Source organism: Syngnathus floridae, chromosome 20 (assembly GCF_059516105.1).
Source record: "Syngnathus floridae isolate MCC-2025c chromosome 20, RoL_Sflo_1.0, whole genome shotgun sequence".
NCBI classification, from domain to species: domain Eukaryota; kingdom Metazoa; phylum Chordata; class Actinopteri; order Syngnathiformes; family Syngnathidae; genus Syngnathus; species Syngnathus floridae.
In genome coordinates, this window is record NC_142432.1 from 3,792,570 (window position 1) to 3,807,588 (window position 15,019).

The 15,019-nt window shown below is 40.2% G+C and overlaps 3 protein-coding genes across 5 annotated transcripts in view; 1 reads left to right on the forward strand and 2 right to left on the reverse strand.

Annotated features, from left to right (window-relative positions):
* Window positions 1-38: 38 nt before the first annotated feature.
* sh3glb1a (SH3-domain GRB2-like endophilin B1a) lies at window positions 39-4,061 on the reverse strand. The gene is made up of 9 exons (XM_088362824.1): window positions 3,853-4,061; window positions 3,373-3,514; window positions 2,960-3,088; window positions 2,742-2,875; window positions 2,499-2,591; window positions 1,891-1,980; window positions 1,492-1,592; window positions 1,192-1,423; window positions 39-1,099 (listed from the first exon to the last, which is right to left on the reverse strand). The coding sequence occupies exons 1-9, from the start codon at window positions 3,913-3,915 to the stop codon at window positions 992-994; spliced, it is 1,092 nt and encodes a 363-aa protein (XP_088218950.1). The 5' UTR covers window positions 3,916-4,061; the 3' UTR covers window positions 39-991.
* A 1,563-nt stretch (window positions 4,062-5,624) lies between these two features.
* selenoj (selenoprotein J) lies at window positions 5,625-9,600 on the reverse strand. 2 transcript variants are annotated; one of them, XM_088362825.1, is made up of 11 exons: window positions 9,513-9,573; window positions 9,009-9,172; window positions 8,840-8,906; window positions 8,120-8,299; window positions 7,797-7,895; window positions 7,644-7,736; window positions 7,412-7,568; window positions 7,174-7,289; window positions 7,004-7,081; window positions 6,643-6,782; window positions 5,625-5,894 (listed from the first exon to the last, which is right to left on the reverse strand). In XM_088362825.1, exons 3-11 carry the CDS (start codon window positions 8,904-8,906, stop codon window positions 5,796-5,798), a joined length of 1,029 nt encoding a protein of 342 aa, XP_088218951.1. In that variant the 5' UTR covers window positions 9,009-9,172; window positions 9,513-9,573; the 3' UTR covers window positions 5,625-5,795. The 2 variants fall into 2 exon arrangements, with proteins under 2 accessions (XP_088218951.1, XP_088218952.1); XM_088362826.1 differs by lacking the exon at window positions 9,009-9,172 and having other exon boundaries at window positions 9,513-9,600.
* Window positions 9,601-11,827: 2,227 nt separating this feature from the next.
* Window positions 11,828-15,019, forward strand: part of LOC148380835 (guanine nucleotide exchange factor VAV3-like) — a 29,424-nt gene continuing 26,232 nt past the window's right edge. Inside the window, exon 1 of one of the 2 annotated variants that reach the window (XM_088363663.1) lies at window positions 11,828-12,224. In XM_088363663.1, coding sequence (XP_088219789.1) covers window positions 12,018-12,224 — 207 coding nt within the window. In that variant the 5' untranslated portion in view covers window positions 11,828-12,017. The remainder of the gene's footprint in view (window positions 12,225-15,019) is intronic. The other variant, XM_088363664.1, reaches the window with a different exon arrangement.

Genomic DNA, 15,019 nt, shown 5'->3' on the forward strand with positions numbered 1-15,019 from the left:
TCATAGAACTACTAACAAAAATGAATTCTTATGACAAGTTTGTATTTTATCTTTTATTAATGTTTCCACTTTTCAAATGTTATCAAGCAAATAGCATGGGTTTCACACAATAATTAAGGCACCATTTTGATACTGAGATGCAATTCGGGTTGGGGTAGGATCCTGATGTGTTAGCCATGCCGCACATCAGATCAGATAATACCAAAGATATATTATTCAGCGCATCATATGAAAAAAATCGAATCATTTGCCAAAAATGCATGCAGCAATAAAAAACTTATAAAGTAGCCTTGGGTTGTCAATTTCCTACTGAGATGTGACAATTAAGTTTTCCAATTCGCAATAAATACGTAAAAAAAAAAATTGAACAACTTGTCCATCTCAACAGTGTTGCAATTAATGCAAGACAAAATAGGTGTCTTAATAAAAGTTAATAAATCTTTTTATAATTTGTTTTAAATACATTTGGGATTTAGTTGCTACTAATTTCATCTGGCACTTAAAATTGCTCACAAATGTTACCACTACTACATCATACACATGTACAATATTCATTATGATTAAACCTATTCAGATTTAGGTTATCCGTAATGCCGCCGTGACATAACGACTTGAACTAGCATTACCCAGCACTTGTGACTTAAGTAGATTCCAAAATATGTACTTAGCGGCAACAATCTGAGATGTGTACACATTTCTGAGATATTCATATTATGTAAACAAAAACAAAACACTTTGGGAGATGTTCTGGAACATACTGCTGTTTGGATAACATAAAAAACAAAGGCATGGAAGAAAGGCAACTTTTTTTTGAAATGTAAGGCAATTGGATACTAAAACATCAGCTCCATTCCCCCCCTCCTTCCACTTGCATGCATTTATTCCAGCTTTTGAGTTCCAAGTATCCTGACTAAGAGTGCCGGACTTTTTTTTTTTTAATATATACTGTGGAAGTAACTTGACATGGCAGCAGAAGCTCATATCCGAAGACTCAGTTAAGTAGCTCCAGGTAGGTAATTGGCACTTTGCCCTTCTGGCTGCCTCGCTCTCCCATCAGCCAGTCTGAATCCATGCCTGGCACGCTGCTGACTACGATAACCTGACAACACACACGGGAGCCATGTCAAGTGCTTGTCACAAAAAAAAAAAACACTTCAAATTCAAGATAGCACTTGTACTAAAGTGTCTTACCTCATCAGCCAGCAGGGAAAGCTCACTGCTGCTGGCCGCGTCGTAGTCGTAAAGGACTCTGGCTTTGCGGCTGCCGTTGGAGCTGCGCAATTCGCTGAATCCGCCCGACGCGGTCGAGCCGCCGCGGCTGGAAGAGGTGGGCAGGGAGGCCGACACGGGTATGGTGGGCACGGAGATGCTGGCCCCTTCCGTAACTGACGACTGGTTGTTATTGGAGAAGGTTGAAGGGAAACTAGCAGCGAGGAGAAACAAGAATTAGACGCCGAAAAGCTCCTTGATTCTTCCCAACGATTCTTTTACCTTCCAAGCTGCTTTTGCAGATCCACCATATACTGGTAACATTGCGCGTAGTATATCGTTTGAGCCTCCACCAAATCATTCAAGCAGCGTAGGTGGTGCGCCTGATCCCCCACAAGAACAAATTAAGTAAATAGTTACCCGCTTTGCCTTCAAATGTTTTTACATGTTTTTCTAGCCTCATTATTTCAGCTGCTTTGATGCTAGCATAACAACTTGGCTAATGCAAGAAGCCTTTGAGTGCAATAAAAGGGCATTAGCAGTAATTAGATCACATTTGCACTTCGGCAACTGTCAGGCAGGAAAGATATTTTGAAAAATTTGGTGCACAAGACAATTTTTTCTAAATGTGTCGTGAGATTGAGATGACGTGCTGTGTTGGGGCGAAGTGGAAATACACACATGGGTGCTGCTGACGCCTTCTAGCAGCAGTCGGGTGATCTCAGCCTGACGGTCAAATTCACTCTGAGTCATTCTCAACTCCTGTTCTGCCTGCGGGAGACAATTTTTTTTTTTTTTTTAGATCAAATCCACCATAGACACACGAGATGAGTGACTTGGGGATTCGATGCTTTTGCTGTGTGCATGTATGTCTGGATGAATTTTTTGTTTTGTTTGCTAAGGTCAAACATAGCTCCAACATTCCACTTACCGCTGTCACTTCCTCTGCTCACATCTGCTGCTTTGCAATTTAAAAACAGTGACACAAGTTAGAGCTACAGCTGCCGCGTAACTACGGATCACACTTAAGACGACGTGCCTTTGTTTTGACGTGACAAAAGTGCGACTTTGAATGCCGCACAGCACAATATTAACAACAAAACTTTGGAATTGAGGATCTGAGGTTTTATTTACACAGAGTCATGTGACTTCATACGGCCTTACAACTTCGTTCAAGAGGACATTGCCTCATATTTTTCGGGAAGAAACATTTTCAACATTGAAATAACTGACACCCAGATGTAAACAACAGATAGATGATAAGCGATTATTTAGGATCACATACATACCGCAGCTCGAGCATCAGCCATGCGGGCTTTCTTGAGTCTTGTTTTGGCCGCATCCAGATCCAAGCGCTTGACCTGCAGCAGCTTTCGTTCTTTCTGGAGACAAATAAACACACTCGATTTCCAGGTACTGTTTTTGTTCTACTAAAAATGTTCTAAACATTTCGTCAGGTATAGTTTACTGACTACAGGCCAACTGTTATACAACCGCAAGCATTGTGTGAATGACATCAAATGAGAAATCACCAGGATTGTTTTGAAGTCCCCCTCTAGAAAGTTCCTGAATGGGGTCAGGAAATTGATGGCAGAACTTTGAATCAACTCTCGCTCTGCGCCGCCAATCTGTTTCTGGGTCTCGCCACATTTGATCAAAGCATTTCCTACAATAGTGAGCAACACAAATAAAATATTGGATAATAGAGAGCATAGAATGTATGTGGTACAAAAACATAGATGATAATCACCATAAGCAGTGCCAGGACCAAATTCATTTCCAGAGTCAATCATAGACTGGCCCAACAGTTCATGATTGTTCAGTCGCGTCGGAACCTTTTTTTCCAATTTCTCATACACAAATTCCTCAAGTCGGGCATCTGGAAATTACAAGGGGAAACTCAATTACAAAGTCATGAGACAACAGTAAGGACTGTCAAATAGAACACAGTGTGCACAAGAAAGCTTCAAACAACGTGACACACATTTGGTAAATACACCTTTTGGAAAACAAAAATACAAATCCAGTTGATCTCATCCAACATCCATCTTATGTCCTGGCAAACGTAAAATTCCACATACTGTACAAGTCATCCATCATGGGCTAACATGCATATGACACAAATATATTATAATATTTAATTATAATAAAGTATGTTCTTACTTGGGTTGGGCTGTAATAAGACTTCCGTTTGCTTCATAATCTTCTCTGTCCATTGCTTGGTGGCCTCAGCTCTTACCAAAAGATTCTCCAAATGGGCATCCAACTCTGTCTTCTCAGCCTGACCAAACTTCTCCTCTGTGAACTTTCAAAAGAACCAAACACAAGTATTTGTAAGCATACGTTTTGGGATGGAACATCTCATGATATCAGATGGACAAAATCCAACGTCATGCGTCCAGCTAATGAAGAGCATTATCTTAATAGAGGCCTGTTTTGATGGTTGGTTAAATTAATCAGCACACAAACATTGCCTACTGCAGTTGACATAACGTGGTAGTTACAAACATCTCCATGTTTAATAAATATTGATTTAGACAACACAGCCAGCGGCGAACTTGTTAAATTTTCAAAGGTATCTGGGAGGGTAAGCTAGCAGCTAATTAGCAATAACTTCCACTAGCAAAAACGTTTAAAACTTACTTGCACAGCACGGCTCAGAAAGGTACCCGCGTCTGCAGCGAGACGTTTAACATTAAAATCCATGACAATTTTAATAAGTAAATCTTGATACTACGGGAGGGTTCTTTCAAAGCAGTCCGATTTCCATCTCTTTGCAAAACGTCACTGAAGCAAGTTTTGTCCGGAGTTCCACCCAGCTGTTGAATGTAACAAAGATGATAGTACAGCAAGAGAATTCCCTCTTCATCAAAAGCAACTTGATCTATACTGCGCATGCGGGCTTTTGGTGACGTCACGTTTAGGGGGTCATGTCATTACGATCTTTTGTTGCACACACTAAGCTTTGAAAACTTTGTTGTTTTTTGTGCTTTGATCTCAAAGTAAACCGTTTGGGGAAAAAAATATTTTTTAAATTAGATAATCAGCTCCATGTACACACATAACATAACCTAAAGTAATTGTCAATTTAAAAACAAAAAATCAGGAAGGCCCCATTCCCTGCAATTACAATTACTTAGTACTACAACTGTGGTTTATATATCACATCCACACAAGCCATATAGATCCCTCCATCCACCATGAATTGGTTGCCTGGCAACATGACAGACATCCATTCAGCTTTAACTTTATGGACGATTCTGAATCTTCATAAATCCCTAACATGCTATGAGAGGAAGAAAACTGCAAGTACAGGGAGAGCTCCACCCAGGAAGGCTGGAAGAAATGCAGAATCTCAAAAGTGCCAGGCAGTGCTGTCCATCATTATCACTACATGGCCATGAACTTTTGACCTCTCAATCATCAGCCATCAATGGCTTTTTTCCCTCAATACAAAATATTGTATGCTGCCACTAAGAGTACACATATAACAGTATTTTAATGACTTGTATATTAACTCCAGGTGGTGGAGTCACTTGGGACGAGTAGGAGGAGGCTCATCTGTCTCATGTCAGCGAACGTGGGTGTGTTTTTGCTGTCAAGGCTCGACTCCAAAATTTACAATCGTGACAACATTCACAAGTGGTGTCATAACTAAGCCTCTCTGCACCTTGTCAATGCCAAATTTAATACATGGGATAGTTTTTGAACTTACAAAAATATTGTCAATCAGTTCACAATTTACCTGACAACCAATTTGTTTTAAAAAAAGCTCCCTTGTGGAATTGGATTTTGGCAGATTGGGGGGAAACAAAACAAGAACTCTTCAGGTCTGGATATAATTATGCCAGACATGCACGACGACCTGCTGTGTAGGAGGAAGTCAGGCTCAGGGAGAAATCAAATGACTTCCCTTCTGCTTGTTACCTATGCACTCTTACATATTTACCCAACAAAACAATGTTGTGGAAATTTATTCATCTTCAGCTTCATTCATGTGATATTCTGAAACCACGCTTTGACATTTTTATAGTGAAAATATTTTCACTCTGGGAAAAGATGAAGCGGTTGTTATATATCTGTATATTATTTTACATCCGTAATGTAAAAGTTATCAAGCTGTTCTCAACTTCAGACTTGTTGTGGTAAGTGCTTTAAATGAAAATAAAAGTCAGCACTTTTCAGAAGCCAGAACAACTCCTTTGAGGGAAGCATTATTTTCAGTCTCACGTTGTTCCAGTAGTAAATCTGCTCTTTCACTTCTCAATAACCAAACATGCTCCGTGGAGTGGGAAGACGAAAACCAAATGAATTCTTCACTTCAGCAAAAAAAAAAAAAAAAAAAAAAAATCATGTTTCCAGACGTTAAACCTCAACTATCCATCTTGGGAACTTCAATTAAAACACCACGCACATGCAAGTAACACTATCCTTTATCAGCAACTGATGTTTTTTTTGACACGACAAACAAATTCAAGTCTCGTTCAGTCGGAGACTTTTGAAACGAGACCGTCACGAACTGTCATTTCAAAGCACATCTGCAACTGAAGGAAAGTAACTCGCACTGAAAAGCCCGCAACTTCAATTTAAGCGGATTTTTGGAACATCTTTTCAACTAGCTCCAGCAGTCGAGGATATCTGAGCGTTCTTGTCTTCCAGGACTCGGGGATTCCTTGGAGGCCAGTCTGCAAAGACATCATTAAAATAAGATTGAGTGACACATATGGGGAACAAAAGTTTCTCCAGGCTCAAACTCATTTCACAACATAGCACTTTTATGTTATGTAACCTCCAAAGTAGCACAACTCAAACTTGTGTTCTTTTTAGAAGGTGGTAAGGAGACAGAAGGCAAAAAAAAAAAATGACTTCGGTCGTTGTCCTGTTTACTGTGTGTCGTGTTCTTTGCAGAATTTCTTGGCAGGTTACGAAGCATCATGCTGCCATGATGTCATTGTAGCTGACGCAGCTATCACCATCCCGCCCCCACATTGGAAACACGAGCCAGATCAGCGTTTACCCTTCCAAAATGGAGAAGTGAAATCAAGCCGGCCTCTAGCCCAAATCCAAACGTTTCCGTACTTGATTAGAAATTCATGCAGTCCAGCTTTCTGATTCGATTTTACCAGATGCATCCAAAACACAAATGCCTTTTGAATGATTTTTCTTGCTTTTCTGACAACGTTCCCTCAATGGAGTCGTTTGACACGTTGCCATTTTAAACTGCGCATTTTAATAGCGTGACAATGGATGTAACGTGTGTGTGCTTATCCACAATGGGGAGCTAAACTCAATTTTGAAAAAAATCCCCAGAATGAGCAGCCTTGAGAATTTTAAGACAGGTTTGGAGTTTGAAAAAAAAAATAATTGCAGGATATTGGAGTGTGTGACTCAGATTCTGCTCTCCAGAATCCTCATCGTGGGTCGTTCCCAGACCTGTGCCCCGAAGCAGGCTCCGATGAAGGAACCTCGGCTGGAGGTGCATCCCCCGCAGCGCATGGTGTCCCTGACAGCTTCATCCAATCGACCGGATGTCAGGACTCCATGTAGCGCTCCTTGGAACGCACCGGGCAAACCTGAAAAAAAAAACCCGAACATCATAATTTAACCTCCCGGGGGCAAAATTTTTCACGAGTATTTATCGTCTCCACCTTTGAGTCTTGTAAAACTTAAGATGGTTAACACAGTAGGAAGGGGGAAAATAAAAAGGCAGTTGAAAGGAGATCATTAGTGGGGAGATGAAAGGCTAGAACCAGAGGGGGGTGAGAATTTTGCCGTGTCATCAGATTAAATGTACCTCATGTGTTTGTGAAGAGAGCGGGTATGAGCTGCTGGGTCGGCTTGGCCAGGTTTTTCTTCACCTCGTTGAGTTGTGCTTCCGTAAAGACATAAAAAGCAATAAATAATAATAATAAGGATTCATTTATCTTGATTTGGAGGATGCTTTTTAAATACAAAGAGTCTCACCAATGATTGCATTATCAAGCTCTTGAGGATTTTGTCTTTGTGGATCATTCAACTGAGCCAAAACTGCTTCCAGAGCTTTGGAACTTGGACCATTCAGAATAAAATGTTCCAAAAACCTGACCACATTCATAAAACAGACAAACCGGTTGAGGTTTACAACTTTCCCTCCAACGAGAAACCAAATGTTAAGAATGGAATGTCGTCATTGTTTCTTTTTTTTAATTTTCTCTCTCCTTACCGAGCTGCAGCCAATGTCACAGCCACACACATGTCGTTATTTTGGGTCACCCGTGTAACTTTTTCCACTTGGTCCAGCATTTCAGGTCGGCCGGCATAAAAAGCTACCACTGGGGCTAGCTTGGTAATGCCGTCCATTTGGCAGTCCTTGTCACAGCCTCAAAAAAAAAAAAAAAAAAAAAAGTCACAAAGCAAATTAGCAATCACTAATGATAGTTGTTTTTATTATTTACCAGTTTCTTCTTTGCCGGAATCCACGTTTTTTAAGAAAACTTTGATGCTCGCATGCCTCCATGGACCATCAAGCGGAAGAACAGCTTTGGGGCCTAAAAAATTATTTTTTTAATTATTTTTTGAACTTAGTAACGAGTGAACATTTACTGTACCTCCTTCCTTGCGGTAAGGGTCGTTGACTGGCAGGTCATACACTGTCCCCGGGCCAAAGAATTTGTAGAAACGCTGAGTCAAATCCTCCACGTTGACACCTGCCGACACAAAAAAAAATTCGGATTGCTCAACATTATAATCTGGCTCCTTCTGGAAATAATCCATTTATTTTATTTCAGTATTTAATCACTGTTTTATTTTTCTCAGGGAATTTGCTAATTGACTTCTTTCCCAGTGGTGATGACACATTTGGGAATAATCTTTTAAAAAAAAAAGGTTTTACAACATATGACACATTGTCTCGCCTGACTCAGTTGTGTACCTCCACACTGACTCAACGATTCCAACAGGACGTAAGCTTGGTCTCCATAGCACGTCTGCTCGCCCGTCTTCCTGCGGTAAAAAGGATTTGCAGAGTCGGCACGAAACTCTGGTGTGGGTTCCAGGTCAGCGAGAACTTCTCGGAGTCTGTCTAGATTGTAAATCCAGTGCATGGGCTGGGCTGCATTGGAGAACACACACATGCAGTTGATACAGAAACCAAGAACATATCTGAGTCTACTTTAAAGGAAACTATTGGGAACTGCCAAAAGCTGTTAGCTGCTCATTTTAGATATCGAGATGCCCCCCCCCCTTTTTTTTTTTTTATCAGCTAGAACAGTTGCCTCTAGATGCACTCAACTTGTCTGGTTTTGTGGCGTACATAAAAAAAACAACTAATAACCTTAACTTCCATTTTCACAATTTCTATGGCTTTTATTGTATAAAAAATTATTATCAAAATGTAATTGGCTATATGGTAAATACATCTTCTACAGAGCTGGATAGCAAAATAGTAGTACAACAAATACTAAATATTTATTCTATCAACTATTGCGTCGATTAATCGAATAATCGGATAAAATTTTACTCTGCATGAAAGTGCATTACAAAACCATTTATGTTGCCGATGATGTATTTAGAGATAAAAACAACTAATTGATTTATGTTACAGGTCTACAAAACTATTTTTTCTCAGTATATTGAGTACATTTTATCTCACCTGCTGCATCTGCTACAGCGGCCCCGATAACGGCCCCAAGGGCTCTGCTTTGCACACTCATGGCCATCTGTTTTCAACACATTTGGAAAAACAGCAACTCAAGTTAAATACTGCAATACTATGGGTGTATTCAGACCTGACTGGGTTCGAGTATAACGCTGGTCCGGACCTTTTCTGCAGATGTGAATACACGCAAACGGATCTTGGTGCGGATTAAACAAACAGGTTCGCTCCAGGTGTGAACACAAACAGCGTAGATCCGAATCAACAACACAAATATGCAGAGCAGGAACGCAGCACGGAAGACTCCGATGTTTTCCTCCGTTTCCGGGTCTGTGTCGAATGGGAGCACAGATCGTCACAAGCGTGGGTGTGTTTATAAAATATACTTTGCTTGCACAATGTAGTCTAAATAGGAAGCGCACAAAACGAAAAAAATTAAATCCGCTTTTGGTCCGGACCAAACCAGCGGACCAAAGGACTTTTCTGGTCTGAATACACCATATGACAACCAATATAATAATAATAATAATAATAATAATAATAATAATAATAATAATAATAATAATAATAATAATAATAATAATAATAATAACATGAATAATAATTAGAAAAAAAAATCATGAGCCTCTCAATATTAATGCAATCAGTTGTTAGTGCAATAATCCTTTACCTTTGGGTCTCTTTGTGACTTTGTTGTCGTTCACTTGAGGTTTTTGACATGTCTTCTTTTCCGCCCCTTAAAAAGTAGGTGGAGTGTACCACCGCCTGATAACAAAGCTCCAATGACAAAACAGAGGATGTGCTAAGTTAAGTCAACTATATCATAGTGATGCTTTTATGTCATCTATTTTTAAACCCTCCAGCTCAATAGTGACAAATGCTGCATATTGAAGTAGCTTTCAGACTCTCCAGATGATGACTAGAAGCCATTTTGATGCGTCATGTTCACCTTCCACTCCATTGCCTCCACCCTGATGCTTTCCCAGCTGATCCCCATTGGTGATTCCACTCAGATGAGACCCGCAAGGCCTGTCCCAGATCTCTCGGGGGAATCCCAGGCCATTTATTTCTCTGATGGTCCTTTCAGCAAACAGAATAGACTCACCCAATCAATTCTGGTTAACAACAATGAACACAAATAAAGTCAGGGTCACTGAAAAATGTCAGACTGGCAAAGAATCCATCCGAAATTTTACATGATGTCCATTTTCACAAAATTTGACTTCACTAAAGCTTCATTTAAACATAAAGACCAAGGTTAAAGCGCACTTGGGGAAACTTTCAGATCCAGTCCTGAATTAATCCAATGAATGTTGATAATCCTCCCGCTTCCAATGCGCTTGAGGAAAGTGTAACCGGAGATCGGTGCTAAGACGCACATCAGCTTCCGCCCGCCTATCACCTCTTCTGTCATCTGTGCTATGCCGGCCATGGAACCGGATGGAAGATAGCAGCAGATGACTGAAAGTTAACAAAAGACTAGAAAACAGCTGATTTCTATTGAAACTTTTGCTTGAGTATAAAGATGTATGAGCTACATGCGAGAAATAGAGCAGGGATGAAGAGTTCTAGCTCTTGGCAGTTTTTTCCAACAGTATACATAATCTGTCGGCTAATCTGCACATGCATTGTTTCCACAAGGCCGTGCGCTCAGCTGCTGTTTAGAAATGCAATTCGGGGGATTCGTTGTCACACATTGTGCACTTTTTGCTTGCTGTTTCTTGAACTTATGCAATTGTGTGGTTTTTTTCCTTGCTCCCATTTCTTTTCTGGAATACTGGAAACAAGCAGTTAATGTGATTAGCCAAACATAAACTTCTAGTACAGTAGACTAATACGTTTCTGTATTTTCACATTTAATAACTAACATCCATCATCAATCATTATCAATATCTACCGAAAGGGTTCTTCCCCAGCCTGGACATGTATCAATTTAATCAGCGTTAATAGGTAGTGAGCATTAATGAGCTTGGTAGTGGACAAATTCTGAATGACCTTTTTGTCATGGTAAACAGGAACCGCTGTGTTGGAAACAATGGTGTCGTCTGACTGTTAATTGACGCTGGTAGGGTGTAGTAGATGGATGGGGAAGGAGCTCTAAATGGTTTTCATTGTCAAAAGACATAATGCATATGGGGGCAGTGACAATTTGTGAGATGGTGTATTTAATCGGGAAAAAAAGTAATAGAAAGAAGCCATTCACAATCTGCAACTAGACTTTGGCATAAATGGCTGCCTAAATGAAAAATTATTATTTGTCGTTGTCGTTTGCAGTGTTGGAGAACTTCACAGCATCATACTGTTACATTTTGTCAAATTTTCTACAATTCTGGAGTGACCCACCTGAGAAATATACTCAAGTACCAGTAACAAAGTAGAGTAATCCCTCGTTTATCGCGGATAATTGGTTCCAAAAACCACCCGCGATAAGTGAAATCCGCGAAGTACGGTCATCAACAAGAAGTACTGGGCAGGCTAACAAGTTAGCGGAAAGATGTTAATTCACGATCGTGTTAACGGACTTCTAAAGGAATGTAAACGAACATTTGGAGTCAAGTCAAGTCAAGTCAAGTCAAGTCAAGTTTATTTGTATAGCCCTAAATCACAAACAGTCTCAAAGGGCTTCACATAGCCAAAAATTGACAATTATTCTCAAAGCATCCCCTGATCATAAGCTCCCAAAACTCGGAGCAAAACTACATTGTTCTAAAAGTTAGACACAAGTTTCCTCAATTTAGAAGTTTTACTTTTAAATGTTTTTTTTAATTCGGAAAAAAAATCCGCGATGTCGTGAAGCCGCGATAAACGAAACGCGAAGTAGCGAGGGATCACTGTATTTACACTTTCCACCCTGCTAATATTCTGCACAATACATTACAACAAGCAAAATTCTGAGCGTGTTCTCTGTCTTCTGCAATGTAATGCAGTGTCAAGCGGAAGAGGATGAGGGGGAGGGAAGAGAGAACGAGAAATCGAGTGAGAGAGATCGAGTGGGTGCGCTCCATCCAGTCATACGAGCACACAAGGCTGTCAACCTCACATCGACTGCGGCCCATCTATGCGCGACTCTGCTCCATTTTCATCGGCTTGGAACATGGACGCGCTCTAAAAGGAAGCGCACTTCCCAAGCGAATACGCCTAATTCGTCTTTTTTGTCGCTCAAGTTAGAATAGTAATGATGGAGTATTGGAGACAGTGTGCGCTGTGGCTGATTAACTGCAAGGTGCTTCCAGCGAACCATCGGGTTACGTGGGAGACTGCGCAGGTATTCGACTTGGCCCAAACGCTCCGGGATGGAGTCCTTCTTTGCCATCTTCTCAACAATCTCCGGCCACAATCGATCAACCTAAAGGAAATCAACCTGCGACCTCAAATGTCACAGGTAAAATGAGAATGACACATATTGCTACGCTGTCAAACTGCAGCGCGGCGCCATCGCCATACTTCCTTAATATTAACGCTACTTTAAGGGTTGCTTAATTTGTTAGCAAACTAATACACGTAAAATAACATATCCTGCAACGCACATGTGTATAAAAGAGTAGTTTGAGAATTCGGCGTTATATAACAAATGATTTGGATTATTGCTTCAAGAAATTATTAACTTTGGCTCCAATGTGGCTGCATATTACTCATTATAATACCGCCTCCGCTATTTCACGATATAACGGATCATCCCAATCGTATTGGTTAACGTTTTATGAGACACACATTGTTGTTAGGGTGGAAACAAACTTTAAATGTGATATTAATTAAGTAAGCCAATTTTGGTTCCAGAGTTACGTCAAACCCATTTATTGTAACTATCCCAAAAGTCTGTTAACAATTTTATTTGGTTATTTTATATTTCTTTTTGGTCATCTTTGAACAATCACATTGAAATGTTTCTCATTTTATGGTTGATGAAAACAGTGGATTAGGGCAAAATGTGATTTTGATTATTTTTTTCTCTCTACAAGACTCAAAGTAACAATCATCAAGTTTGCTGCCAATAGTCTAGTCATAATGGAAAACAAAACCTGAGCGATGTCTATGCGTTGTCTATGCTAGATAGAGTTATGGCCACATGTTTCCTATTTGTCAGATAGCATCTGCCTCAATAGCCAGAGAGGGAGCCAGATTAATATTGAGTGTTGTATTCCGTGACCACACACAGCGCCTGCGAAACGACTAAGCCTGCCGAGCAACTTTACTCACACACACTAAGAACCGGTTGAAATCGAAAATATCATTTGTATTGATGTCGTGCCACGTGGATGGAGAGTCGTATTAGGCCCTGTTTCCTGGAAAAGCTCTCCAAACACAATGACCACAGTGGCCGGGTCAATATAATACGTAGTTAGGTCTCTCACAATCAAACCACTTGTCAGCTCCAGCAGGTCAAGTGGACAATTTAAATCCGCATTTGCAATTATAATGACATCAACTAGTGCAGGATCTACCTAGGCAAAACTTGATTGAGCTTGAAAGAGAATTTGCATTTACTTGCAGCTAATAGTACCGAGATATTATTCGTGTGAGTCATGACATAATGCTGTAAAAGAACTGTACTGTCCTGTTCATGCACAGTGCATGACTTGACTCCAATTGGGCTATTTATAGTCAATTTCTTTTATGCATGGCCGTGTTTATGCATGTAGAGCGAAATTAGTGGGCTAACATAGCTGCAAATGACGTATAGTGCAAGTTAATGAACACATGATGTCATGTTTTGCTATTTCATGTAACATACTTGAATTTTTAAATATTAATATAGAATAGACTTTGGTCATCACTATTTAGTTGAAAATCAGTGTCAGCTCCTCTCATAGCAACATTTACATAATTGGGGGTGGAGTTTAATTTCCCCTTTTTTGTGCATTATTCATGAGGGCCCCCTGGCAGCTTTTTTCTCATTGGCTAATCACAACCCATGTGACGCCACTGTGGCCTTAAACCCATGGGACCCTCGAGATGGAAAGACAAAAGCAGTGATGGGACTGGCCAACAAAGAAACTGTCTGGGTCCCCCCCCTATGGACTCATATATCCAAAAAGAACCCTGAATGGGTTGTTGTCCCAACTTGGTTGTGTAATTTAAGCATCAGAGACTCAAGAGGTTGATCTTGCCATTGCTTATTTTAACTGCAGCATTTTCATTTGACGAGAAAAACTTCCAATTCCTACGGTTGGGAAGTTCCTGTTACCTTGTTGTCCAACAACACAAGCTTGTCGCAAGTATTACAACAGCTGAACACATCTCCCACACAGAGCAGCAAAAAAAAAAATCAGGAAACAGAATAGAGGAAGGAAATGAAACTAAACATGCCCTCAATAAAGCTCAGCCCAAAGCAGCGACATGTCAGACACAATGAAACGAAAAGCCGCCTTCTCTTCACACTAAGAAAAAAATAATAGTGCAAAACCGCCTTCTATGGTTTAATCTTCATTGTTGGAAAGATGCAAATTCTAACGAGCATCAAACAGAGTAGGAAAAGTACATAGAGGTTTTTTTAGTATCTCAACACATTCCTAACCTACAAAAGAGATGGTATGATGTCACATCATCTCAATATTTATGAATGATCACATGTGTTGGCCTTCACAGCAGGTAGCTCAGCAAGTGCCACGATACAAAATACTGTCACCGATGCACATTACTTTTGTACACTTTGAGAACAGCGTAATACATAATAAATGCTCCCTATGTATATTTAATCAAGACGACACCAAAAAAAAATCTCTGATGCCAAAGTCTGTGAAAACGTCGAGTGAGCTCTGCTTCAAAACGTTTGCAGCAGACGTTTGATGATGGTTTGTTCCGCAGTGTCACCTCAATTCCATGCATGCGCATACGCTGCTCTATGCACAGTGACTTGCGTATAATTATTATGGAAGACAAGATTATATTGTTTTGTGCACGTTAGCTGCACATGCACAGAGCGTAGTGAACTTTCATTCTATCACCAAGGCAACTGTGGTCAGCCTCTAAAAACGGCTCCAGAAATGATCTTATGAGGAGATATTCAAGGTGCAATGAATATTATCTTACATAGCATGACGGGGTTGAATTTGATTAAGCAAAATCAATACGGGCTAACCATTATAGTCTATATTGAAAGCCGAGTTAAAGGCTCTTATCTCAAATGACTCTGAAAATTATCCAGTGATATTGATTTTTCTTTGCTAAAAAAAAAAG

Coding starts and splice junctions, on each gene's coding strand:
- sh3glb1a (XM_088362824.1), bottom strand. CDS start 3,915: ATGGATTTTAATGTTAAACGTCTCGCTGCAGACGCGGGTACCTTTCTG. Junction 3,515..3,852: donor TTCTGAGCCGTGCTGTGCAA/GTAAGTTTTAAA, acceptor TTCTTTTGAAAG/TTCACAGAGGAGAAGTTTGG. Junction 1,593..1,890: donor AAGGCGTCAGCAGCACCCAT/GTGTGTATTTCC, acceptor GTGGGGGATCAG/GCGCACCACCTACGCTGCTT.